This window comes from Panicum virgatum, chromosome 1K, assembly GCF_016808335.1.
Source record: "Panicum virgatum strain AP13 chromosome 1K, P.virgatum_v5, whole genome shotgun sequence".
NCBI lineage: Eukaryota > Viridiplantae > Streptophyta > Magnoliopsida > Poales > Poaceae > Panicum > Panicum virgatum.
In genome coordinates, this window is record NC_053136.1 from 1,196,173 (window position 1) to 1,221,104 (window position 24,932).

At 46.6% G+C, this 24,932-nt stretch overlaps 2 protein-coding genes and 1 long non-coding RNA gene across 4 annotated transcripts; 1 reads left to right on the forward strand and 2 right to left on the reverse strand.

Annotated features, from left to right (window-relative positions):
- Positions 1 to 742: 742 nt before the first annotated feature.
- LOC120697393 lies at positions 743 to 6,569 on the forward strand. Of its 2 annotated transcripts, none has more exons than XR_005684500.1 (15): positions 743 to 1,039; positions 1,486 to 2,230; positions 2,350 to 2,418; positions 2,493 to 2,616; positions 3,110 to 3,215; positions 3,375 to 3,473; positions 3,564 to 3,863; positions 3,944 to 4,051; positions 4,407 to 4,478; positions 4,556 to 4,642; positions 5,084 to 5,155; positions 5,256 to 5,345; positions 5,868 to 6,030; positions 6,111 to 6,179; positions 6,290 to 6,569. XR_005684500.1 is itself a non-coding variant. In XM_039980644.1 (15 exons), the coding sequence occupies exons 1-15, from the start codon at positions 785 to 787 to the stop codon at positions 6,362 to 6,364; spliced, it is 2,379 nt and encodes a 792-aa protein (XP_039836578.1). In that variant the 5' UTR covers positions 744 to 784; the 3' UTR covers positions 6,365 to 6,569. The 2 variants fall into 2 exon arrangements, 1 of the variants encoding a protein (XP_039836578.1); XM_039980644.1 differs by having other exon boundaries at positions 744 to 1,039; positions 5,923 to 6,030.
- Positions 6,570 to 6,847: 278 nt separating this feature from the next.
- On the reverse strand, positions 6,848 to 8,102 carry LOC120697573. The gene is made up of 3 exons (XR_005684559.1): positions 8,019 to 8,102; positions 7,238 to 7,527; positions 6,848 to 7,129 (listed from the first exon to the last, which is right to left on the reverse strand). It is a non-coding gene; the product is annotated as an uncharacterized LOC120697573 (long non-coding RNA).
- Positions 8,103 to 15,214: 7,112 nt separating this feature from the next.
- On the reverse strand, positions 15,215 to 17,413 carry LOC120697493 (catalase isozyme 3-like). Its single transcript, XM_039980780.1, has 3 exons — positions 17,256 to 17,413; positions 15,625 to 17,031; positions 15,215 to 15,538 (listed from the first exon to the last, which is right to left on the reverse strand). The coding sequence occupies exons 1-3, from the start codon at positions 17,268 to 17,270 to the stop codon at positions 15,479 to 15,481; spliced, it is 1,482 nt and encodes a 493-aa protein (XP_039836714.1). The 5' UTR covers positions 17,271 to 17,413; the 3' UTR covers positions 15,215 to 15,478.
- Between the last annotated feature and the right edge of the window lie 7,519 nt (positions 17,414 to 24,932).

Consider the following 24,932-nt stretch of genomic DNA (forward strand, 5'->3'; position numbering starts at 1 on the left):
ACGTTAATTGTTGCGGGGGGTTGCCGTCCGATCCGGATCTAAGGCTCCTGCGCGGTGGGGGTAGCTGCCCACCGTTGTAGCTGTCAATTTCCGATATAATATATATATATGAACTCAAACATTTATTTACAACTCAACTTGATACAATACGAGAGGATACTTACACTCTTTATGTGGGAATCCTATCATAACAGTACATGGTAATATTATTGTCATGATATGGGAAGTGGGAAGGAGAGTAGATCTATTTATAGGACTCCATGATATATGTTATTGTCATGTTTTCAGCTTCTACGCATTTTTACATTTTTAGAGTTTTCTCTATTTTTGTCTTATCATACAAATATTTTTTCTCTATAGTATTCCACACTTTAACATGAAACATGATAACTATTTCTCCACTTTACTAGAGTGGGTGCGGCAAATCCATGCGCCGCGTCGGGGTCTCTCTCCGGGGTAGGGGACACGTGTCGCTCTCCGGGGTAGGGGACACGTATCGCTCCGAGGGCAGCCGGTTGCTCTCACGGCTCCCTCTCCTAGGTGTATTGTATACAGAGTATATGTACTCTGGGACGTGGCGAGTGGAGGCTTTCCACCCAGTTGGAATTGGATGGACAGACATGAGCTCTGTTTACCCATCGGACGGTCAAGATGGCGCCACGTTTCCAAAATCCAGCCGTCGACGACGCAAACCCGAAAAGCCCACATTACGCGCTTTATCCGTTACGGCGTCCCAATTTCAGCTAAACCCCCACTTTGGCTGCCTTCCCCCACCGCTCCGGCCATGGAATCCTTCGCCGGCGCCGCCCCCGCGGCCGGCGTATTCGCGGGCTCCGGAGCCGCCGCGGCGCGCCCCTTCTTCCTCCGCCGCCGCGTAGGCTCCTCTTGCTCCAGCCCCGGACGGCTGCGCCTCCTCCGGGTGCCGCCGCCGCGCGTAGGCGGGGACGGAGGGGACCTGCCGCCGCTGGACAAGTGGGACATGATGGAGATGGATTTCGGACGCTTCCTCGGAGAGGACCCCAAGCTCACCCTCGCAAAGGTCGCCCCATTTCTACGTATTTCTAGTGCTAATCATCCCATGCCTAGATAATACTATGATAGTGGGATGAAAATGTTGTCTTGTTCACCCTTTCGGTGGAAATTCGTGCTGGGATTTCACATTGGTACATTTTGGTGAAAGGAACATTGCTAGAACATTCGTATAAACATTTATGTGCAGCTTAGTGCAATTTTGCTGTGTCTGCTATTGCTTCAGACCTTCAGTTACTGTTTCGGTAGTAATTATGAAACCATGCCAATCCGATAAAATACTCTGTGCCATGCGTGGTTACTGCTTCTGACATGTGCGTGATGCTAATTGTTATCTGATGTACACCATGACACAACCCACTTGATATTGTGTTTAGAATGCATGGTTTATATTGCTTCATTTTCTCTCTCTCTACAAACAGTTAGCATGACTTGCATCTCCCGTAATTCTTTCAGATTCTGGTTAAGAAATCAGACCCAGATGCCTCATCCCTCGATGTAGAGAAACTGATTGCCACTAAAAAGGACAAGCTGGATGATATTTTGAGGGAGTTCATGGATGCCAATAAGAAGGATCAGGCTTTCAAAACACCAGAAAGTGTATCCCCGATGAATACGAGACAACCGACAATAAGCAAGCCAGTTGAAGGAAAGAGTTCTTTGAATATTTCAAGGCCTGTGATGGGGAAACCGAAACAAGACGGGCCTCCGTTGACTTTACTGCGACCAGCAGGAAGCAAACCGAAGCAAGACGAGCCTTCTCTGTCTCAGTTGCGACCAGTAGGGAGCAAAGCAAAGGAAGATATTCCACCGCTGACCTTGTCACGGCCAATTGGGAGCAAGCCAATAGTACGGGGCACTCCGGTACAAGATAGTTGGCCTAGCAAAGAGAGTTTAGCTGCTGCAACAAATAACAGTGAAGTGGGGAGCATCTCAAGAACAGCTGATGTGGATGTCACCTTGCGGAAACCCACCGTGCATCACAGTGAGGATGATGATTTGAAGTCAAAGCTGAAAATGAAGCCAAACATTAACCTGAAAATGAGGAAAGATATGAATGAGGACTTAACAAACATTTCTCTTCTTCAAAAACCAGATGTTACAAAAGATATTGCTAATCCAGACCAGGACCATGCCTCAGCTAGCTCTGCCACTATTTCTGCTGCAGAGGATAGCCGCGAATTTGAGCTCGAAACTAATGGTGAATTGCAATGCCCCAAATTTGTGACCCAAAAAGCAAACTATTCTCTCTTTTTTTTTTTCTCGAACACGCAAACTATTCTTTTGAAGCTGATGCTGTAGAGATGTTCGAAATTTCAGGTCCTGGCACAAAATTAGTTACTGAAAACATTCATGAATCATCTGGGCTTGATGACGATTCTAGTGCAGGTAAGGAAGGCGTGAGGAATCTGTAATTTGCTTCTTTTCAACTATCATGCTAATATAATGTTGGTGTTTTCAAGGACTACAGCCATCCAGTCAAACTGTCATTCAAGAAACTAATAATTCTGCTGGTTCAGTGGATAACCAATCGGCTACTAGCAACAATTTCTCTATGCAGGCTTTCTTACAGGGAAAACCTAAAAGGTACTTTGCTTCTGGAACTGGGACAATACAATTATATTTTGGCATATAACTTTTACCACTTGATATCTGCATCCTTATTTGAAGCTCACATGGAAATATTACTGACATGCTAGTTGAAAAGTAGGGATTTTTACAGTGGTTGTGAAAGATCTGTTCCATTCCTGTATTTTCTCGTCATGGTATTCATGTGCTTTTCATTGCAAAATTATCTAATACACATGCATTTTGCTATTTTTGTGCTAATGTCCTAAAACCTTACTTCTTTTAGGAAGTTTCTTACCATGTTTCATGCACATTTTGTTCCTTACTCCGCACCGAGACTTGCAGTTGCAGGACTAGATAGGTGGTTATGACATGTACACGTGTATTATTTTGGTAACATATTAAGAACATTCCATTGTTCCATGCTCTTTTGCTTTTTGAAATATCGTATCATTAAGGTTTCATGCATGCTGTCACCTTAAAAACTAACATGCTGATTACTACTTTGTAGAGAAAATCTATCTGTATTGCCATCTCCAGTTGATGAAAAGATGAATGCTACTGATAATAGGAATTATGTTGATGATGGGGGAAATGTCTTACCATCAAAACTTGAGGTAATTTCCTGATATTTTAGTTTCAGTATCTCAAGGTTTTTCAGAACACCCCAAAACTTCTTAGAGTGGATGTAGCTTCAGTGATGTGATGAGATGTTCTCCATAAAGGGTTGTACTTGACATTTATATGAATCTTAAGTTACTGAGTCACTAATGCAGGACATTACCGAGAGTGATTGGACTAGGTTAGAGCATTATGCTAGTACTGGGGAAAAAGTTGAGGTGGAGCTGATAAATTGCAGTCCAAAGGGATTTGTTGTAAGTTTTTAGCTCGTTTTTCAATATTCGCCTATTTTATGAAACTATTGCATTGTTCTTGTCTGAGCTCTGTTACAACTTCCTTGCTAGGTGTCACTTGACTCACTGATAGGTTTCTTGCCATACCGGAATCTTGCTGCAAAATGGAAATTCTTAGCTTTTGAGACTTGGTTAAGAAGGAAGGGTGGTGATCCTTCCTTGTACAAGCAGAGTCTGGGATTAGAGGATGGTTATGAGGTTCATGACAGTAGCATAGAACCAGAATCTATCTCAGTCTCAGAAGTAGCTGGTGAGGATCAAGAATCTCTTCCATCTAAGCCGAAGATCGAGGATCTTCTTCGGGCATACAACCAAGAGAAATCCAAATTTTTATCTTCATTTATTGGTCAAGTATGCATCTGCATTTATTGTATTGTCCTATCATTCTGTTGCATTTATATTATTGTAGTTAGCACACTGTTGTTTTGCAGAGACTCCGAGTGTCAGTTGTCCTTGCTGACAGAAATTCAAAGAAGATATTTTTCTCTATGAAGCCAAAAGAGAGTGAAGAATTGATTCAGAAGAAGAAAAGTCTGATGGTACTTTTCTCTTGTTTATATGTTCCAACTTTTACGGATATATTTATGTCACCTAACATAAAGATAAAATTATCAGCAAAAGTTTAAGGGAATAATGTGTTTCTGTCCTTACTCCAAACCTCAATGGTGATTTTACCCTATCTAAGTGCAAAGCACTGATATCTAACAGCAAGTAGGAGGGGAATCGAGAAGTCTTGTATGGAATATAACTCTTTCAGTCTGTGTGCAGTACGAGCCCATGAATGGAATCCATAACATCTTTGTAGTCCTACTTGTAGCTGAAATGGAAATACACTCTCTATTACTCTAATTGGTTTGCACGGTATTCACTATTCACTACTGCCTTATTATGCAGGCTAAGCTTAATGTTGGAGATATTGTTCAATGCACTATCAAGCGATTTGTTTACTTTGGGATATTTGTCGAGGTAGGTCCAGTTCCGTCTTCCGTCTGTCGTTGTATGATTTTTCATGAAGTATTGGCAGCTGACTATTTCATTCAAAGGTTGAAGGGGTTCCTGCATTGATTCAGCAATGGGAAGTATCTTGGGATGATACCTTAGATCCAGCAGTTTCTTACAAAATTGGTCAGGTAGGCAATTTGCAGTTGTGATGCTCCCATTATTGATCTTCTCCCTCTTTTAGTTGCTGGACTATTGGTACTGTGAGAAGATGAATATACTGCGAATATTGGATGATATGTAGTATATGGTGGCTTGGATCTCAAGCAATCATAGTGATTACAATCAATCAATGCTAACAAACTCTTATCAATCTATCCTACCATAACTGCCGGAACTCTTCCATATGCTCTAATAGGTACTCCAGATCAATATCTTTTGCTTGGAAATATTGCCTGTGATCGTTTTGAGATACGATTATGTTGACAAAATGTTAGAGAAGCCCTTATAGATTGCATCTTTTTTTTTCTGATTACCTTCAGCTCTCGCAGAAATGCTCTATTCTTTTCAAATACTGCTAAAACGCTCATAATATTATAGTTTTTGAGATACATTTTTTTTTTCATTCGCAGGTTGTGGATGCTAAAGTTATTCAACTGGACTATAATAATAACCGCATCTTTTTGTCACTTAAAGATGTAAAGGTACTGGACTTAACCCTTTATCTCTTAAGTTTTCAGCATGTTAAATTTGTGCTTTTCAGAATTCCTTTTGTTAATTCTTGCCCCTTCCTGTGCTATGCAGCCAAATCCATCGGTAGGTGCTTTGGAAGCAGTCATTGGTGAGGACTTATCACTAGGTGGAACTCTTGAACCTGTACAGGCAGATTTTGAGGTTTGGACGATCTCATTCTTTCATTAAACATGGTTTAAATAATGAATATTTTTAAGGGTGTGGAATTCTGTCTGGCAAAAGCATAGTATGTATGATGAGGACCAAACCTTCCTGCAATGGTACGCTTTACTGCATCTCCACTGATGGGGCCTGTATCGCATGCGCACACACCACACATGGGTTTGTGTTGTCCTAGGGACATGTCTGTGTTAAGAGTCCATGAAGAACTTGGAGTGCTGTACCTGAATTAAATTCGGTATTTTAAGCTTGGGATCTTCCTACTTATGATTTTTGGATCTTAGAATCGTAGTCCTTTTTCCTTCAAAAAACAGAATCGTAGTCCTTTTTCAGTTGTCTTTGATCAAAGTCACATGTTCATTTGAGAGAGATAAATTTGTTGAGTGTACCAATGCCTAGATAATTCGGGTCCTGCAATGGTTGTGTTATTGTGTACATGTATCAAGTATAAAGCCTTGTACTGATCTACTTTTATTCGTTTCATGTTTCCTGGCCTTCAACAAGTGCCTTGTTCTGCGAAGTTGACTCACCCTCTGATGTACGATTTGAATATTTCTAGCGGCCTGAGGTGGATGCCCTTATGGAGGAGATGCGAAAAATAGAGGATGTAAGAGATGTTTATAAAGGAAGATTCTTCCAAAGCCCAGGGTTAGCTCCAACCTTTCAGGTATAAGATCCGCAACTTGGTTATTGGGAGCCCTCCACTGAAATCTTTTATTTCCTAAATAAATTGATTTCTCTTGCCAGGTTTACATGGCGCCTGTGGTTGGTCTCAAATACAAGCTGCTCGCACGGTATGGGAACAATGTGCAAGAGGTATGGACTTTTAAGTTTACAGGCGGGTTCAAATGAACATAATTGCTAAGTATAGATTGAATGTAGCAGAGTTTTTTTTTATCTCATTTGCTTTTATTTTTGCTGCGCAGGTGATGGTGGAGACGACACTGGACAAAGAGCGGTTGAAGGAGGCTATTTTGACGTGCACAAATAGGGTTAGCTGATTAGCTAGGATCTCGGTGCTGCACATTGGACGGGACCCTCCCGGTGACAATTTTGAGTCATTTTGATTTGTTTTCCTTTCTCTTCCTTTTTCTCCCCCCTGCTCTTTCTGGGGCGGAGGACTGGCAAATTAAGGCCTGTCTGTACAGAAATACTGTACTGTGGCTGTTGAGAATGCGTTTCAGTCTTCTAGGCTACATTAACTCTCGTGATTGGCTTACTGCTGTAGGATAATTTGTAGAGGCTTTCCACCGAATCTTACAAGTTTGAAGGGCAGGGGCGATCTTGTGAAAAGTAAGCAACGGAAAATACTTTGTGCCCACGTGGGCATGTGCCCTCACCCAGCGCCGTTAGGCCGGCTCCGTTAGCGTTCCCTGGAGTTTTTTTTTCCTACTAGAAAGAATTTTTTAATAGTGTGAACTTGTAGGTACAGAACAGATCGTTCTTCGATGGGGCCGACTGGGTGAGGCCAGGGACGGGTATGATGATATATAGAGCCAGAACACAATTTGAAATTTGTACCTACAATTTCACAAGTTCTACTTTTTAGGAACCTCCGGAACACACCATAAACTAGATAAGCATGCTTATCCATTCATACATCATCTATACCTATTACTAAAGCGAGTAAGGTTTCCACCTCAATTTTTGATTTGGTCGCCTAATTGTTTGGTTTGGTCCCCCTTATGTCATTGACAGGTGAACCTTAGTCCATCCCGTATGAGAGTCAGACTAGACTTTCATTCACGACTCGATCACGAAGATCCCTATAAATTAACGGGCAACTATACGTATTCAATACTTATGCCAATTTTGCGTTGCTACGGCACGGGCACAATTGCCTAATAAAAAAAAGAAAATAAGATTCTTCATACCGGCTAGGATTCAACTAGGTTGGCTGTAGGCATCCAGCAAATCACGCAGCTGCATTAGTGTCGCAGTCGCGTAACCAAGTTGCTGCTTATAGCGAAGATGCACAGACGTCCTGCGTAGTATCCGTTGATACAGCATAAAAGTAGACCGTAAGATCCTTCCTAGGCCACGAGATGAAATAGCTCCTTCAGTTTGTTGACAAACATGACATAAGTCTCTCTTGTCGAACCATTAGATAGTAAGAAGTACGATGAAGTTGGCAGACGCGATTCATTCGACATCCTTCCTCTTCCTGCAATACATTATAAATACTGTGACAAAAATGATCTAGATGGACGATGTTCAAACTAAACTTGCTTCTGTTAGCAAGATCAGGCTAGCATGCAACGGTGCTTCGTAAATTAAGTAAGTAGTTGTGCTATAGAAAAGAATTGCCAAAAACAGAGACACTACTGAAGGTAAATACGTACTGGTATACTTTACTTGCAACTGCTAAATAATTTATTTCCAACACCATACTATGTCTATGAAAGAAGGTATTGACAACTAACTCCTCCATTCATAATTAAGCCTATTGCTTATCTTTCGCTAAGTAGCATGCAGGCTAGCTACATCACGCACTGTTCTGGTTGGAGAAATATATATAGGCTGCTAGATCTTACAGTACTCAGTAGTGAAATGCTAACAAGTAAGATTAAATTAGTGATGAACAGCTTGCATATATGCAGCAATAAATATGCAACCAGCAAAAATCAATTAAGCAGCTAGCAATAATAATGTTACCTTGAGGGATGATGCTGGAGGTACGCAGGTGAGGAAGGGCAAGGGAGAGGTGGACCTTCGTCGGGTCAAGTCGGCGTCCACGGGAAAAAGGAGTCATGAGCTCTCCTCAACCGCCGCCGCCGCCTCCGCCACCACCACCACCACCACTGCCTTCACAGCCGTCCGGTGACCCACCGCCGGCTACACCCCGCTCGCCAACTACCCATGCCGTGCCTTTCTCTACCATTGAGGAAGCGTTAGATCTACAGTTTTACTCGGCATCGGAGACCTCAAGCCCTGGTGCTGGGGCATTCAAGTCTGGCGGAGGAGATGGGGATGATTCAAGGAGCGTATCCGAGGGGCAGCGATCTGGGCTGCAGAAGGATGGGCGAAAGCTCCGTTCGGTCGTTGTCAAGCCGACAGCGCACCGCGTTTCCTACAGGGATGCTCTCGTCGGGGTCAGGACCTTTCGACCGCGCATCAATGCTGCTACTCAAGCTAGGGGTGGTTGGAGCGTGGAGAGAAGTAAGCTGCGGGGCGAACGCACCCCGGTTTGGGAGAGGCTGCTGGCTCGCATTCATGACCGGGCTGGAGGGAAGGTAGGTCTTCATGGCCGGGATGCTCGCCGGGTCCCCGCTCTGGAGCGTCTTGGCGACCGCGGTTCCTCGTCCTCCAGCCTTATCCAGACTCTCAGGGCTAGGGCTGGGGATAGGTGCTTCAACTGCTTTGCTCGCGACCATCGCATAGCTCAGTGTAGAGACCCGCCGCGCTGCATACTGTGCTCAAAGTCCGGCCACAAAGCTCGCTATTGCAAAGCTGCTAGCGCTGGAGGACGTGCTGGGTGGAGACCTGTTGTCAAGGAGTCGGAGTCGGGAGGATCCAAGGAAGCGGCGCCGGCGAGGAAGATGGAGCTCATTCCGGGTGATCCGGAACACCGCCCTGCATGGGTGACCGCTTGTGCGCCCCGCACTAGGGCCATCAGGGAGGCGGAGCGCGATGTCCAGCTGCATTCTCTCGTTGGGGTGCAGCTGGATGCAAGGGTGCGCTTGTCATGTGAGCAAGTGCACAGGGATGTGTTCCAGCAGCTGCGCATTCCGGGGTTTGCTGTGACTATCTCCAAGATCAAGGATGCTACCTTCCTTCTTCGGTTTGGCCAGCCGGCGCAGCGCAACGCCGCGCTGGGGCGTCGTCAGCTGTCTGTGGGAAGCACTCGCCTCCATCTTATGCCGTGGACGCGTCAGTTCGGGGTGGCGTCGACGAGCAAGCTCAAGTTTCGGGTACGTGTCTGTATTGAAGGAGTCCCTGCTCATGCCGCCGACATCGACACCATCAGCATGCTGTTCTCGGCGGAGACGGTTGTGGATAGGATCGACACAGAGAAGCGGAGGGAGGATGAGAGAGCCTGCGTGTGTGTCTGGGTCACCACCAAGGATCCGGATAGCATCGCGGTAGAGGGTACTTTGAAGTTGGAGGAGCCGGTGGAGTTCTCGGAGGAGGAGTATCATGAGTTCTTGGTGCAGATGGGGAATGCAGACATGGAGTTGCCAGAGGTTCGTCCGGGGATTGCAAACCTGCTTGATTATGAGGTCATTCTGCACATTGACGAGGTTCCGGATTTCACCTCGCCGCCGGGTGGTCCATCTTGGAAGAGTTACGAGAGCGACAACAGCGGGTTTCCGGCTGATTCGCCGGAGAGAGAGTGGCCGGTGAAGCATCATTTCAACTGGCGCCTTGGGGTACCGGATCGGAGGAGATCGCCGCCGAGGATGCCGGCGCGTGACAGACTGGGTGGTCGTCGTCCGGACAAATCACCGGACAGGGGTCCTGGAGGTGGTCGTATGCAGTTCCCTCCGCCTCCCCTGGCCGGTTTCCGGCGCGCGGATGGGGGCGCCGCCGGTGGAGGTAGCGGACACCAGAGTGGCCCGTACGCTGGCCAGAGCTCTGGGAGTCACTTTCGTGGCCATGTCGCGGAGGTCGTCGAGCAGGTGAACAGTGCCTTCAACGGACTTGGGGAAGACAGTGCAGCTGGCGGCCGTGGCGCCGTCCCCGAGGTTCGCACCCGAGTTGGGAAGGCAGACATCGCTGATCCGGCGGAGGCAGGGATAGGTTTCCTCTTTCATGAAACACCGGATAACCATGCAATGGGGTGCGACCCAATGCTGCTGGAGGCTGCTGTAAAGCTTGGGGTCGTTCTGCATGCGACTCAGGAGCTTCGTTCGCAGGGAGAGATGGGCGTGCTGCAGCTGCAACCTGACATGGCTGCGCTGCTCCAAGGAGATCACGAGCGCGCCAACTTGTGCTCACAGCTTGATTTGGATTTGGATCCGATGGGTCTGGAGGCTCTCTCGGCGGCAACAAACATTTCTGCTGGTTTTGGGCCTGCTGCGTTTGCCGCGATGGGGGGGACGACGGGCTCGGTGATTTTGGGCCGGGACACAGAGGCCGTTTCTGCTTTGGTCTCTGGGCAGGATGGACAGATGATAGAGGGAGAGGGGCTTGGTGGGCCTGGTCTGGGACCTGATGTTGGACTTGTGCTTCAGGCGGGGAACGAGCGGAGGGATGATCCGGAGGGTTCAAATTCTTTCGCGCGCCTGGTTGCTCCAGTCAGGGAGTCTATCCTCCATACTCCGCCGATCAGGACCAGGGCAAAGGCTTCAGGTGTTGCTCCGGAGCCAAAATCTGAAAGGCGCAGTGTGCGGCTGGCGAGTAAGCCGAAATCTGGCTTGACTGTGGAGGAGCAGGCGACTGCTTTGCTCTTAAAAAAGTGTGGCGTCAGTGTTGCAGCTAGCATCCCAACTCCTGCCGAACAGAATTAGTTCCATCAGACTTTTCTGGGACCTCTGCAGCATGAGGTCGTGGGGGACATGAGGGAAGCTTTTGGTTTGCCGGAGGGAGAGGCCGCAGATAGCCTGGGGCCTCTGCTCATTGATGCCGAAGCATGATGTGCGGCCTTGGCCGCTTCAAGGGGGAGTCCTGCCTGAGCTCGTGTTGGTGTTGATGTGTGTGTTTCGTGTGTGTGTTTTAGCTCAGCTGGGGGTCCTTTGTATCTTAGTTGGTAGTTGTGTGAGTGTAGGGGGAGTTCCTCGTTACTTGTGTGGACCCCAAGGGGTTTCCGTTGCTTATGTTAGAGTACAACTGTAACATTCTGAATTGGAATGTCCGGGGTCTCAATAACCCGGTCAGGAGGAAGGTGGTCAGGGATTTGGTATCTGAAACTAAAGCAACTATCGTCGCTCTGCAAGAAACAAAGCTTGAGCAGGTTGATGCAGCTCTGGTATCTGAGATCTTGGGCACATGTTTTGTGCAGAACTTTGTTGTGTTGCCGGCAATAGGGACGAGAGGGGGCATCCTTTTAGGCACAAATGAGGAGCATTACAAAATTGTCTCAGCTGAGGTGGGTGTGCACACGGTAACTGCAATAGTGCAAGCTATTTCAGGGGGGGAGGTGTGGTGCATCACTGCTGTCTATGGCCCACAAAATGATCAAGAGAAACTGCAATTACTAGGGGAGCTGCGCTGGATCAGTCAGAGCGTGCTGGACAAATGGATTATCATTGGGGACTTCAACCTTATTCTGCATGCAAATGACAAAAGCAATGACAACCTGAATAGGCGTCTGATGGGAGCTTTCAGAGATGTGGTACAAGACTTGCACTTGAAAGAGCTAAACCTGAGAGGTCGCAAGTTCACTTGGTCAAATGACCGAACTCAGACAAGGATCGATCGCGCCTTCTGCACCCCCGACTGGGATTTGTTGAAACCGAATGTCTTTCTTCAGGCACTCTCTTCTCGAGTGTCTGATCACTGTCCTTTATTCATGGCTGCACATGAGGCAATCAAGAAGCATACAGGGTTCAGATTTGAAGCTTTCTGGCCTAGACTGCATGGTTATGACGATGTGGTATAGCAAGCCTGGAGCAAAGAAGTGTGGCTGTCAAATCCGTTTCTGCGTCTGCATACAAAACTACAGAGAACCAGCACTGCCTTGAGAAGCTGGGCTAGATCGATAATTGGAAATAACCGGGTCCTCCTTTGTGCTGCTAGAATGCTAATTGCAATCCTTGACGTCGTCCAAGATTTCAGGCAACTTAGTCAGGAAGAGATTGATCTGAAGAGGGATTTGAAGGTCAGATTCTTCGGAATGACTGCTGTGGCAAAACTGAGGGCAAAGCAGTCGGCCAGATTAACAGTAGTCAAAGCGGCAGAGGCAAGCTCAAAAAATTTTTACATGCAAGCAAATGGCAGGAGAAGGAAGAATTTTATTCAGTCACTTAAAATAGGAGATTCAACACTTTTCTCCCACCATGATAAAGCCGAGGCAGTTTTCCAGCACTACAGTTCACTGTTTGGCCCTCCTTCGCCAAGAGAGACAACACTAAACTGGGAGCATCTGCAGTTGCAGCGTCACGAATTGGCACATCTTGAGGATCCTTTCACCGAGGAAGAGGTTCATGCAGTCATCGGCAAAATTGCTGCCGACAAGGCACCGGGGCCGGATGGGTTCATTGGGCTGTTCCTCAAAAGAAGTTGGCCAATAATTAAGAACGACATCATGGCAGCTCTGGAATTCTTCCATCAACAGCATGATCAACATCTCTTGCATTTGAACAAGGCCCATATGATTCTGCTTCCAAAGAAGGAGGATGCGCAGGCAATTGGGGACTTTCGGCCTATAAGCTTAACACATTCCATTGCTAAGCTGATCTCAAAAATTCTTGCAACCCGTTTGTTAGGGGAACTCAATGGTTTGATCTCAAGAGCTCAGAGTGCCTTTATCAAGCGCAGGAGCATACATGACAATTTTCTCTATGCTCAGAGTATTGTCAGAGAGTTGCATAGGTCCAAAAAATCTGGACTTTTTCTGAAGTTGGATATTGCAAAAGCATTTGATAGTGTAAGGTGGGACTTTCTAATGGAAGTTTTGGAGCAATTTAGCTTTCGGACAAGATGGAGGGCTTGGATCTCGACTCTGCTGGGCTCTAGTTCAACGTCAGTGCTCCTGAATGGGGTCAAAGGAAAGTGGTTCAGGCATTTCAGGGGGCTCAGACAAGGAGATCCCCTATCTCCCCTTTTGTTCATTATAGCCATGGAACCTTTGCAGCGTCTGTTTGAGATGGCAGCTAGGGAGGGTGTCCTGACTGATTTGGGAGGTAGATCAGTTAAACTGAGGGCAAGTTTATACGCCGACGATGCAGCAATTTTTCTGAATCCGGTTAGGGATGAGGTGCAGGCAGTTTCCACTCTGCTGCACATGTTTGGTCAGGCTTCTGGTTTGAATATTAATCTCAGCAAGTGTGCGGCTTATCCAATTCACTGTCATGATGTCAATCTAGAAGATGTGTTGCAAGGTTTTCCCTGCCTAGTAAAGAATTTTCCATGCACCTATCTGGGTTTACCGTTACACACCAGGCAGCTGCGACGTGTCGACATCCAACCTATCATCGACAAGGTGGCCAACAGATTGCCAGCTTGGAAGGGCTCGTTCTTGAACAAATCTGCTCGCCTCAAACTCGTCAACACGGTGCTCTCATCCATTCCAGTGTATTTCCTAACCATTTTTGAACCGAAAAAATGGGCTATCAAGAAGTTAGACAAGATCAGAAGGGCTTTCTTGTGGAAAGGAACTGCGGAAGCCAATGGTGCACAATGCTTAGTTGCCTGGGACAAGATCAAACGGCCGAAGCTTGCTGGAGGGTTGGGTGTGCTTGACCTGGAAAAATTCAGCAGAGTCCTGCGTTTGCGATGGCTATGGTTCAAGTGGACCGACCCAGATCGGCCATGGGTGGGGTATGACATTCCTTGTAATGAGACTGATAAGCACCTTTTCAGATTCTCAACAGTGGTTACTCTGGGAGATGGTCGCACAGCCTCATTCTGGGATTCAACGTGGTCTGATGGGGTTGCTCCTCGGGATCTAGCTCCACATCTTTACAAGCTGGCTTGGCGCAAGAGTTTAACTGTCAGAGAGGAGGTGGAAAATCAAACCTGGACTCGGGGTTTATGGAGGATGTCAACTGCAGAGGAGATGGCTGAATTTGTTCTTCTGTGGGAAAGAGTGCAGGAGGTCACCTTCTCTGATCAAGCCGACACAATCACTTGGAAATGGTCTGCAAATGGGTTGTACTCTTCCAAGTCGGCGTATGAGATCCAATTCGTCGGGTCTTACTGCACCTTCAATTCTAAGGCTATCTGGAAGGCAAAGGCTGAGGGCAAGCATCGTTTCTTTGGATGGCTTTTACTTCAGCAAAAAATTCAGACCGCAGACATCTTGTTGGTCAAAGGAATTCCGTGTAACCCGGTGTGTTGTCTCTGCGATCAAGCACCTGAAACAGCTGCTCATCTCTGCTTGCATTGCCCGTTTGCTCAGGAGGTTTGGTTCTTGGTTCACACTTGGACGGGGGGCTCTTCTCTATGCCACCGTCGGGAGTGCAGGTTCAGGTTTGGTGGAACGATGCTATGTGACTAGCTACAACACATACCAAGCCCACACTTGCGGCCATTCTTCTCTACACGGTGTGGAATATCTGGAATGAGAGGAATAGGAGGATCTTCCAAGGGCTCATGCAAACTCCGGTACGGATCTTTGGCCTCATCAAGCAGGAGATGGCCTTCAGGCAACAGGGCGTGCGAGGAGCGAGGGACTCCCTAGTGTTGTATTGTTGTTGTTGTCAATGAGTTTGAGTCTATTTAAGTTTTATGTAATCACAGCTATTGTAAGAACTCGCTTGCTTCTTCTTCTTAAATGATCTGGCAGTGCTCCTGCCTTTAGCTTCAAAAACAAAAAAAAGTCGGCGTCCACAGTTCCAAGATCCTCGTCGCCATTGATATACTGAGAAAACGACTCCACAGTCGTAGTGTTCATGTCAACGCTGTAGATGAAGAAGTCCTGCGCCGCAACGGAATCGGTGGCGAGGTGGCGGTGGGTCGCCAGGATGCCCAGGGGCGTCAGCTTGTTGGAGGCGGGACACGCGTCTGGCCATCTGGGAGGTAAGGTTTGGACTTTCTGAAAATATCCCGCTAGAAATGCACAAAACGGACTCCCAACTTTCAGTAATCTGGACGGCAATTGTGGACTGGACAGTTGAGAGGTACTTTACTCCGGCGAGATCGATCGATCGATCGCCAGGAGCTGAAGATGACTGACGAACGCCGGCCAAGCAGCGTCAGGCAACGTTGGATTATCGATCATCAGTATACTGTAGTACTTGAGCAGCGGCTAGCAGTAATGTTCATCGTCGATACATGCATTCAGGTATATATGTAGTAGAGTAGAGTAGTACATGCGTATGTATATACATATATATGTGACATACATAGGAATATATATAGCATGCAGATGTAACGAATAAACTTGACTGACACACACGCATGCAGCCTGATGATGATCAACATCTATCAATCTATCTCTGGTGTCCTGCCGCTGGCTCGTGTTATTGCTCGCTGGATAAGGAGAGGAGAGGACGGCCGGACTCCATATATCTTCACATGCTTGGCTTGACGTTGAGGCGGGTGGCGATCTTCTTCCCCAGCGACGCGTCGCACTGCATAGACGACGCACAAAATTCAGATACAACTGATGATGGAACTGAAGGAAGATTATAACTGTATTCAGAATTCAGATCAGTACCTTCGAGAGCAGGTCGATCCAGATCGATCTCAGCTCCTGGCTGACCTTTGGGTGCCCCAGCGAGTCGGCGAACCTCCGGACGAACCGCTCCTGCCTGTCGGCGTCCCAGGACCGGTACCTCTCCCCGGGCTGCTGGAAGTCGTTGGGCTTCCTGATGGTGGCCTTCTCCCTCCTCCCCGCCAGCGGCCTCGGCGGCACCGGCACCGGCGGCGCCTGCCGCAGCGGCGCGTGCCTGGACGGGTAGTAGTCCACCTCCTCGTCCCGGTGCATGAAGTTCATGGCGCCGTCGTAGTGGTTGTTGTGGTGCGCGCACCGCGGCGCGTTCACGGGCAGCATCAGGTAGTTGGGCCCCAGCCGGTAGCGCTGCGTGTCGGCGTACGCGAACACCCGGCACTGCAGCATCTTGTCGTCCGAGTAGTAGATCCCCGGCACCACCAGCCCGGGGCCGAACGCCAGCTGCTCGTTCTCGTTGAAGAAGTTGTCCACGTTCCGGTCCAGCACCAGCCGCCCCACCGGCCGCAGCGGCAGCAGGTCCTCGGGCCACGTCTTGGTGTCGTCCAGCGGGTCGAAGTCGTACTGGTCCTCTGTGTCCGGGTCCATCACCTGCACCAGCAGCTGCCACTCCGGGAAGCTGCCCGCGGCGATGGAGTCGTAGAGGTCCTGCGTGGCGTGGCTGTGGTTGCGCCCCCCGACGAGCGCCGCCTCCTCGTCGGTGCGGATGCAGCGCACCCCGCAGGTGGGCTTCCAGTGGAACTTGACGTAGCTGGCCTTGCCGGCTTTGTTGACGAAGGTGTAGGTGTTGACGCCGAAGCCCTCCATGTGGCGGTAGTCGGCGGGCACGCCGACGTCGTCGAAGAGGAAGAAGAAGGTGTGGAGGCTCTCCGGGTGGTGCGAGAGGAAGTCGAAGACGCGCCAGTACTCCTGCACGTGCGACCTGGGGTTGGGCTTGAAGGCGTGGATCACGTCGGGGAACTTGATGCCGTCGCGGATGAAGAAGACGGGGAAGTTGTTGCCGAGCAGGTCCCAGTTGCCCTCCCGCGTGTAGAACTTGACGGCGAACCCGCGCGGGTCGCGGATCGTCTCCGGGCTGCCGCGCTCGTGGATCACCGTGGAGAAGCGCACGATCACCGGCGTGCGGGCGCCGGGGCCGCGGAGGAAGTCGGCGCAGGTCAGGTCCGACACGTCGTGGGTGCACTCGAAGAAGCCCTTGGCGGAGGCGCCGCGCGCGTGGACGACGCGCTCCGGGATGCGCTCGCGGGCGAAGTGGGCCACCTTCTCGATCAGGTGGTAGTCCTCCAGCAGGATGGGCCCGCGGGGGCCCACCGTCAGGGCCTCGTTGTCGTTCCACACAGGAGCGCCGGCGTTGGTCGTCGTCACGCCGCCGTCGTGCGAGCTCGACGGCCGGAACTGCCACGCGCCGCCCACATGCCATGCGCGTCGTATTAGTACTTGCTTGATTAATACTAGCACACGCGCGCGGAGTAGTTCATAATAAAAACAAAAAGATTTATAATTTCATTGCTAGTAATAATTAGTAGCTAGCTCGACCTGAGTGTATAATTAATCAGAGATTAACTAACTAGCTACAATAATACTCCATGCCGATGGAAAAGATGGCTGCTTGCGCTCACCTTGGTGGGATCCATGGCTAGAGCTTGCTGTGAGTGGAGTGTAGGAGTGGGACTGCAGCAGGAGAGGAGTAGAAGAGTGTGCCTTGCTCACTCTCCCAGCTGATCTGCCGCTTAAATAGCGGCGAGGCGAGCGGTGCCGCCACCTCCCGGTGAGGTCGCCGGCAACCGCCACCACCCACCGCCAGGCGGGCCCGGGAGACGGCCATGAGTGGATGATGTGGCAGGGCCCCGCCACGTGTGGAAAAACGTACTAAGGTCGATCACCTACGGTATGGGAGGTTTTGTTTGGTTTCTCTTAGAGTTTCTAAAAGACCACTTCTAGACTCTGCATAAAGTACTAAATGAAGTTTATTTGCAAAATCTCTTCAGAAATAAATGTAATTTTTCTCGACGAATCTAATGATAATAATTAATTAATTGGCTACAGTAATGCTACAGTAACCATCTTCGAATCACGCGGTCACAAGTCTTATTAGATTCGTCAGGATTCCTAGCGCAGGGGTTTTGAAGTTGATTTTATAAACTACCTTTATTTGACACCTCTAATTGGCGGTCAAAATCCAAACAAAGCCAAGGAGCTAGGCTGCTAGCTAGGTTCGCTGCACCTTGGATTGGATCCGGCGAGTGGGCCCCTGTGAAATCTGGAGGCGATAAGGTGATCACATCGATCGGCGGTGATGATCCAATCTTCCAATTAGCGTAGGATTAGGCGAGGGGCTGCTGGCCTGGTTAGTGCGTTAATGACTCACTAATGTTGAATTTGTTCGTCGACCTGTTTTGATTGTTTAATTTGTACCGAACTCAAGGATCGGAGGAGACGGCGGCACCTGGCCTGATGGAGTGATGATCAAGAGAGGAGAGAGAAATATCAAGGACCAATGAGAAGCTCGACGAGCACAGAATCACAAAGATAGGACGACGCTACACCCCATTTGTTGCGCGTGTGGTGTACTACTCGTGTGGTGTGGTGTCACTTCAGTTAGTACGGAGTACTTCTACTTCACTCACTGCTACGCTATTAGGCTTTGTTTAGCTGCGAAATTCAAAATTCCAAAACTATCACATGGAATGAGAATTTTACATGTATGGAGTATTAAATCTATACGAAATAGAAAACTAATTGCATAGTTTGTTTGTAAATTACGAGACAAATCTAATGAGCCTAATTAGATCATGATTAGACACTAAATTGCTACAGTAATCATGCGCTCATGATGGATTGCTTAGTCTTAAAAAATTCGTCTCGTAGTTTACAGACGAGATCTATAATTAGTTTTGTAATTAATCTATATTTAGTACTTCAAATGTGAAAAAATTTCATTTCAAAATCTTTACTGCCACAACTAAACAAGGAGCACTGACAGAGTACTAACAAAGTGGCTGCAGTCACAAGCTGCACTTGGGTGAACCGGTGAAGGTCTACTAGGCGGCTAGGCCACATGCATGGTTACGTTTGCCTCTACAGTCGATGCACAACACGTACGAACGCAAAAAGCTGCCAAGATCTGGATTTTTTGTTTGCCAAGATCTGAACACAAGAACATGAATTTTCTTACTGTACTGGTTGACACAGGATTGGGAAGGAGATGGAAATCTGTCGCTGCTGATGGGCGACTAACTTGTGCCTGCGTGCGGGACACAGCTTCCTTCCTTGGGATTCTAGCGAGCTTCTAGTGTTTAGCCGCCAGCCGGGGCATGAAAAATAAAATCTTGTACTATAATTTTATTTCTCTTCTTGTAGCACAGTGCGTGGTAGCATATTCTTGGTACAGATTAATTTAGTTAAATCAGAGTTGGCTTGATACATAGATAGATTGTCTTTCTATATATGATGAAGTATTCCATAGTAGTAGTACGTGCATGTAGTGTGTGTGTATACATATATTCTGAACAGCAAGCTGGTTGAACTCCGGTGCATTTCCTGCACATCTAATTATTATACAAGCATATATATACACAAATAATTCAAGAGGCGTACGTTAACTTATTAGCTTGCTTTAATTGGTAGCTAGGACAGAAAAAGGAAAAGGGAAAGTTCCATTATTTATCATTTCTGGCATGATTCATTCTGGAGTGTTATTATTAATTAAGAAAAGTGTGGGCAATCATGCATCTGCCCCACTTATCACTTATCGTGTCCAGTACTGCATATTTGCATCATGCTACAGTAGGAACAGATATTTATTATACTAGTTTGCAGTCTGTGAAAACCACAGGAAGGCTAGGAAGAGAGGCAGCCTAGCTGTGCACGCACGAGCTTGACTAGCAGCAGTGCGTTTCCAAGATAGCTAGGTGACATGAGATTATTCGTATCTTTCCGGGGTACGTGACAAGGATGCCTGGCCAGCAGCCGTGTCCTTGAGTCGATGGGTCGCTGCTGCGCTCCCCTGCTATATGGATTGGATCGGATGGGGATACACGGGAGCCTAATTAATCCGTCATTAGAGATTGTTTACTGTAGTGTTACTGTAGCAATTTAGCATCTAATTATGGTCTAATTAGATTCATTAAATTCGTCTCGCAATTTACAGGCAAACTGTGCAATGCGTTTTTTATTTCATCTAGATTTAAGTCTCCATGTTTTGGAATTTTGATTTTTTTGGAACTAAACACGACGTTAGCTAGCTAGTAGCTAGCTAGCTTCATCGATCGATGTATGTATATGTATCTATATATCTTAATTTGGTCCATATATAATCCATCCGATATCTATCTATCTAAAAGTCTCTCTATCTCTAATCTAGAACAGGAGTAGCGTAGATCGAGAAGCGAGACTAGCTTGCTCGTAATTTCTTTTCATTATTATTACCTCTACAGTCGATGCACAACACGTACGAACGCAAAAAGCTGCCAAGATCTGGATTTTTTGTTTGCCAAGATCTGAACACAAGAACATGAATTTTCTTACTGTACTGGTTGACACAGGATTGGGAAGGAGATGGAAATCTGTCGCTGCTGATGGGCGACTAACTTGTGCCTGCGTGCGGGACACAGCTTCCTTCCTTGGGATTCTAGCGAGCTTCTAGTGTTTTTATGTGTACGGTTATCAGAGCTTGTCATAGAGTCCCATGCATGCATCCAATTCGATCGTTCGTCCATATGCATCCATCTAGAGCTTGGCAGTGGGCGGACCACCTGATGACCATGCATCCCGGCCGGCCGGTCGGCGCTAGCTGGTGGTGCCCGTGACAAATATAATTATTCACGCTCAAGATTTTTCTTCAATTCGTTCCCGGCATGTTTTTTTTAAAGCACCCAAGAGCACTGGGAATCATATAAGAACTCAGTTCGGCACCCGCGCCGACCGCACGCTCAAACGCAGGTGAGCTACCGAGAAGTCTGGGGACGCATCTACCGGAGCACACACCTACACACTCACCCACACACACCACACCCCGGCACCCCTCAGGGGAATAAATCCCCGGCTAGGCACGCAGGAACCGTCCCAACCGGGGATCGACCCCGCGAGCGGTGGCTCCACAACTGGGAGACCGACCAACCGAGCTAACGCTCGTCCTCCGGCATGCATTATATTCGATATCGGTTAGATTTATAGCTTTTTTTCTCTCTCTCCATCACCTAGCAGCCAGCTAGCTTGTATATTTTTACTTTTTTTTTAATTTCTTCCCCCTTCTCAATCGATCTGTAGCTCATACTAGATAGCTACCGAGATCTGTTCTGCTGGCTGCTTCTCCAGCCACCCAATAGTATTTTTTTCTCACACCAAGTCAGCACCAGCCAGCCAGTAGTAATTTTCTCTCACAACAAACCAGCACTAGTCACCAGCCGCATCCAGTAGAACAGAGTGCATGGACAAAACTTGAAGTTGTTGACTAGTCCTATTCCTGCAAAACTCAACACTTGCATGCATCCCATTCGAGTACTATAGGCTAGTACTCGTCCATATATATGCATTATATGCAATGTGTTGCTTTGCGATCCATCCATATCCGTGTGCATGCTGCTAGTCCAAATCCAAGCTACTTGCACAAGCATGATTCGCTCGGTGACCGACGGCTACCTCGGTGGCCACAGCGACCGTGCGACTCCTGGCAGCCGCCCGATCCGAACACGAGCGGTCTGGATCGAAGATCCTCGTCTACGCCACGCCTGTGTGTGGGTTTGTCTGGTGGGCAGACGCCTTGGAAGTTGGAAGAAGGAGCGCACGGACAAACCTGTCTAGCTCCATCTCCGTCGCAAAAGTATGGTTGCATGCCCTCGTCTTACTAGTAATTTTCTTCTCATGCTCATCTCTCATCAGTCACAAAGTCGATTTGCGTGTTGGAATGGAATGAACAACCGGCCGGCTACAATTATTTTCTCTTCTTTTTCTTTTTTTTTTATTTACTGCAAAGGCTCCATGTAGTGACGACGTACGGGTGGTCAGTCATCATATAGATCTCTTCGATCGTGAGAATAGTGAAGTTGGCAAAGGGTCGTAAACATGCCATGCGTGTGAGAGAAATTAAACTAGAGGTGATGAATACGTAGGTAATTATGTTCCTCTCTGGTAGCAACAATAAAATTTATTCTCTTCTTTTCTTTTGAAATTACAAAAAATAATTTTCTATTTGATGCTGAGACACCATTTTTAATTTCACATCCTGCCACCCCAACATTTTCTTCTCAGCGTGAGGGGAGGGAAAGGGAACCACATTTTAGGTTTTTTTTGAGATCACACAATACAACTCCGACACTCATAACGCACGCACACTCACACCACTATGAATACATGTACGCAAATCCTATCCCTATGAGCATCTTTGAAGACTGAGCCGGCAAATCCTCGAGATTGTCGAAGTCACCACAGGCGCCTCGCTGTCGACGGGAACGTCGCCTACCACTAAATGCACAACGCCGTTAAATCTCATAATATTTGCTCCTATGGGGAGTCGAACCCAGGACCTCAGGTGCTACCGTGGCTCATGTAACCACTAGACTACAGTGTTTTGAGGCCTGTAGTATTGGGCCTCGACGGCATCATCTGCCAGCCCAGCCCTACAGCGAAAAACCCACCCTTTTACATATCATATGGGCCATCGATCCAGATGGCCGGCCGCTTGTCCTTTTCTTACTCTTGTGTTCCGTCCAAAATTAATGTGTGAGTATTTCCAAATTTCATATATTTCACAGAAAATTTATGTATGTTGTAAACTAAATGCTGCATCCTTTACTTAGCTTCCTACAGTACATCTTAGTGATAAGTGCATGAAGATTTCACGTGGGTGAAGAACAGGCCATCAATAAAATCCTACTTGAGATCTGGAATGGGAGCATTCCATTCCATACGGTGAATATATAAGTGTGTGAGTAGTTTAAGAGCATATAACAGTTACCTTGTTTAATACTAAACATGGCCAATCTATAAGTCCTCAGCAGTTTAATACATAAGTGTATGAGTAGTTTAAGAGCATAACAGTTACCTTGTTTAATACTAAACATGGCCAATCTATAAGTCCTCACCAGTTTTAAACTCTATGCACAATTCAAGAAAGAAGAGACAATTTGATGACTTACACAGTTGTGCAAAGTAAAGAGTCCACTGCATTGATCTGAACAATGACTATCAAACAAGCACTGGATTCAAAAATAAAGAGAAAAAGGAGAATGCCTTATATGCTGATGACATCTGAAAATCTCTATTTGGTCTCATCAGTTTTACTCCACATTTTGGGCATGTAGGCTACACAAAACAGTTTCAATGTGATTTTTAAATGACAATCAAATCTATATGACTACCAAGTTCAGGCATCCCGCACCTAGTCTCAACAGGGAGCACATTTTTTCAATAGCATATATTGGAAAAACAAGCAGCAAGCGATCCATCACTAGCAAATATTCTGTCGGCAGTAGAATTTTCAGAAGGTTTAAACTGAATAGACGAGTAGAAATTCAAGCAAGCGATTCTTAGAGCAATGAATGGATACTTCAGCTACTTAATGATTAGTATCAACATGGTTTTCTTCTCAGCTAATAACTATGCACAATCCATATAAGATAATGAAATCATGAAAGGATGAACATCGCCGGTAACGGATGACTGTACAAACTACCAATCCTGGAAGCAGCAAGCAGCAGTTTTCACTTCCAGGTTTTGATAGAACAATATTAGCAACAGACATTGTGCATCTCACAACCGCTCCTAAACACCATTGCGCAGTCCTCCTATTTTTCCAGCTGGCAGGCCGCGGGGCTTGCAGCGCGGGTCGGTCCAATGGGCCTACCGCAAAACCCGCCCCGCCTGCATCCCTAACAGCTCCTTGCGGTATTCTCTCACAGCTGCTGGTATACTAGTGGGAGAAAGCTGCAACAGCAAAATATTATATTCATGTTGTTATTAATAACTAGAGCTTCAATAACAAGATGCATTCTGTTGAAAAGTTACCTTTACCAAGTCTGTTTGATATTATAGAAATAAGTGCAACCGTGCAAGATTGATTATAGTGAGACACATATCTTACCCTTCCATAGTCTGTTATGACCAAAGTTCTAAATAACCGGCTATAGCCACTGTTATAGCCTGCATAGCTTTTGAGAAAGGAGAAAGCTAGGATATCCATCTCTTAGCTCTAAAATGCTAAATCTGCTAAGAGACAGTTATATCCCGCTATAGCCGCTAAACTAAGGGTTATTTATTAGCTAGGTAAACTATATAAATTAGTCTTTATTTATTATTAATTTAGTATTGAACTTCGTCATTTACAAAATTTAGTATTTTGTCAATGATGTGACGAGGGAATGAAGTTCAAGATATACTTCAGTACATAAAATTTTCTTGATTTCATGTTTATATGCAAAATTGCTCATAGATTTATGCATGGTGTTGAAGTAGAAGTGCATAATTGTGAGAAGCTTCTAGAAAATTAGAGAGTATATATATGCATGAATCATGGTTACCATGCTTCATGGTGAAATATGAAATACTCCAGAAATTAGATATTTGTATGGTTAGATAAGTACGAGGAAAATTCTAGAGTTAGATATTTTGTAAAAAAGTGTGTAGAAGATGGACATATGGCAAAACCATATGAGCCATAGAGTCATAAATAGGGGTGCTCCTCTCCCCAGTTGCCACACCATGACATAAGAGGTCTCAAATAGAAGATGACAAGATTGTCATGTAGTGTAGTAGTGTCATGGTAGAATAGCGAGATAAAGAGTACTACAGTCTTGTGTTGTAGTAAGTTATGGTGAATAAAGAGTTGAGTTCCATATAGAGTTGATCTCTCACATTAGTGTCTATGTGAGGGGTTTTTTCGGTGTAGTGTGGGTATAATGTCTACAAAAGAAGATGGTGTCAAGGTTAGTGGGTTAATTTCTGAACACGTGATATTTATAAAACCGCTATATGGGTTAGCTAGGCTGTAGCCTGCTATAGCCTTTTCTAGCCTCTACAAACACCAATCGCTAAATGCTTTAGCTCGCTATTTTAAACAGTGGTATTCTTATATACACATGTTAGGATGATGAACTTAACTATTTGTTTTCTTTAGAGGCTGTATTTTTAGAGGTTGTTCCTGTTATTAGATCAGTAATGGACGGTTTTGATGTATGCATATTTGCATATGGACCCACTAGAACCAAGAAAACATTCACAATGGAAGGAGTTCCAGAAAATAAGAGTGTAAATTATAGAGTTTTGAAAAAATTGTTCAGAATATCAGAGGAGAGAAGTGG